Here is a 2,821-nt window from a genome sequence, read left to right on the forward strand (position 1 = left end):
ACACACACACACACACACACACACACACACACACACACACACACCTGTCACAGGTATGTGTGTGAACTTCACCTTCCTGCTGCTCAGATCAAAGTTCAGACAGTCTGTTTCCTGCAGACACACCCAGAGTTCACCTGAGCCTCACCTGTGCTGACGCAGCGGGGGGCGGAGCCTCACCTGTGCTCAGCTGACACAGCAGGGGGCGGAGCCTCACCTGTGCTGACACAGTGGGGGGCGGAACCTCACCTGTGCTCAGCTGACACAGCAGGGGGCGGAGCCTCACCTGTGCTGACACAGCGGGGGCGGAGCCTCACCTGTGCTGACACAGCGGGGGGCGGAGCCTCACCTGAGCAGTCCACAGTGGACCTGCTCCCAGAGAGGACTTCCTGTGTGGGAACCAGCCTCACCTGTAGACTCAGGTTTCACTCTGGACCTGCAGAACCACTTCTGTCCCCTCAGCTAGAACTGAATCCACAGATCCATCAAAGACCTGGAACCAGAACAAAATGAGACCTGGACCAGGACTTTTGCAGGGGTCTGTCTTTGGCCCCTCCCACTTTGAGACAGACTTTAATAAACATCAGTTTTATGTTTCATTCAACCAGGAAGTGTGTGTGTGTGTGTGTGTGTGTGTGTGTGTGTGTGTGTGTGTGTGTGTGTGTCCCAGATAAACATATTGTCAGCAGGCCTCCTCTGATTGGCTGATCCAGATCCAGGCCCAGCAGAACCAACAGAACCTCAGAGCAGTTTGATGAGAACCATCATGAGGCAGGATTAATCCTCCAGTGTGGCTGCAGGTCCGCAGGTGAACTCACCTGCAGGTCCACAGGTGAACTCACCTGCAGGTCCGCAGGTGAACTCACCTGCAGGTCCGCAGGTGAACTCACCTGTGAGGCTCAGACAGGTGAGACAGGTCATGTGACCACAGCTGACTCACTGCTTCATGGAAACAGATGCAAATCAGCTGTTTTCTGTGCAGCTGATTTGAATGAAAGCTGCAAGCGATGATGTCATTCCTTTGTGGGCGTGGCCCAGCAGCTGGAGGAGGGGGAGGAGCTTCAGCTGGTCCAATCAGCACCAAGAGTCACATTTTAAATCTCTGCCGGATCATCTTTTTCATCAGTTACTGAACAGAACCTTTAACAGAACCTTTAACAGAACCTGAACAGAACCTGAACAGAACCTGAACAGAACCTTTAACAGAACCTTTAACAGAACCTTTAACAGAACCTTTAACAGAACCTGAACAGAACCTGAACAGAACCTGAACAGAACCTTTAACAGAACCTTTAACAGAACCTGAACAGAACCTGAACAGAACCTGAACAGAACCTGAACAGAACCTTTAACAGAACCTGGACAGAACCTTTAACAGAACCTTGAACAGAACCTTGAACAGAACCTGAACAGAACCTGAACAGAACCTTGAAGGGAACTATTTAATTGCTTCCTGTTGATAGAGGTTCTGACCAGAACCACGTCAGACTGATCCACCAGACCTGACGGGTTCATGATGGTTCTGCAGAGACCTGGATCAGGTTTATCCTCCAGAACCGGTTCGAGGTCAGCGGTCCGATTCTTCTGTGGACGGAAGCAGCTCAGCTGAATCTGGATCAGTTCTGGTGTTTGGTTCTGCTGACTCTCAACCTGTGGTTCTGTTAGAACAACAACACCTGGCCCGGGTCTGACCCGATGTCTGTGTGTTTCAGTTCACCCGGGTCTGGATCCCGGACCAGGACGAGGTGTGGAGGGCTGCAGAGATCACCAGAGACTACAGGGAGGGGGAACCGGTCCTGCACCTGCAGCTGGACGATGGAACGGTCAGTACTCAGAACCAGAACTTGTTCTGTCTCAGACTCAGACTGAGACCAGTCTGTGTTCTGTTACAGAACCTGGAGTACCAGGTGGGTCCAAAGTCCAACCCGCTGCCGTTCCTGCGGAACCCGGACATCCTGGTGGGGGAGAACGACCTGACGGCGCTCAGTTACCTGCATGAACCCGCCGTCCTGCACAACCTGAGGGTCCGCTTCCTGGAGTCCAACCACATCTACACGTACTGCGGTCAGTCAGAACCAGAACCAGAACCTCTGCAGTTTGATTGACAGGATCAGAGCTGTGGGCGGAGCCTGGTGCCACAGCTGTAGTGATGTTCTGGTTCCTGTCTCAGGTATCGTCCTGGTGGCCATCAACCCCTACGAGCAGCTGCAGATCTACGGTGAGGAGGTGATCACGGCCTACAGCGGGCAGAACATGGGCGACATGGACCCTCACATCTTCGCCGTGGCTGAGGAGGCSTACAAACAGATGGCCAGGTACACCTGCTGCAGGTGTCCAAGCAGCTGCCTGAACAAAAGCCTCAGTTTGAACTAAAGGTTGAAGAAGAACAAGATCAAACTAGACATGGGTTTTTAAGATGTAAAAACAAGTGTGCATTGCCACGTAGCATGTCATTTTAGCATGGCTTTACCTGATGCCTTGGACTTTCAGAATGAACTTTGACCAAGTTCAAATATGTTTTCTAAACCAGCTTGTACCTGTCACATCAGCAGGTGTTTGTAATTAAGGTAATTGAGTGACAATATGAAGTTTGAAGAGATTTTTTGTTAAAGTAGTGTTAGCTGGATTTGAACCCTGATCTCCCACATGAAAGTCCATGACATAGACCATTAGACTGTTGGAGCTGTGGCAGGGTGTKGTGCCAGGGGTTGGTTTKTATGTATGCAGAATGAGGCCACATTGCCAATACAATTATTGACACTAAACTGCATAATATTACAACAATAGAGCAGTATTAAGCTAATGATATAGTAAAACATCAAAA

The 2,821-nt window shown here is 50.6% G+C and overlaps 1 protein-coding gene across 1 annotated transcript in view; it reads left to right on the forward strand.

Moving 5' to 3' along the window:
* myo5b (myosin VB) overlaps positions 1 to 2,821 on the forward strand; it is a gene marked incomplete at its 3' end in the record, with an annotated part of 45,750 nt that overhangs the window by 8,747 nt on the left and 34,182 nt on the right. Inside the window, 3 exon segments of the mRNA XM_014033419.1 lie at positions 1,710 to 1,820; positions 1,890 to 2,061; positions 2,168 to 2,312. Of these exon segments, the coding sequence (XP_013888873.1) occupies positions 1,710 to 1,820; positions 1,890 to 2,061; positions 2,168 to 2,312 (428 nt within the window).

This window comes from Austrofundulus limnaeus, unplaced genomic scaffold (assembly GCF_001266775.1).
Source record: "Austrofundulus limnaeus strain Quisiro unplaced genomic scaffold, Austrofundulus_limnaeus-1.0 Scaffold1730, whole genome shotgun sequence".
NCBI classification, from domain to species: domain Eukaryota; kingdom Metazoa; phylum Chordata; class Actinopteri; order Cyprinodontiformes; family Rivulidae; genus Austrofundulus; species Austrofundulus limnaeus.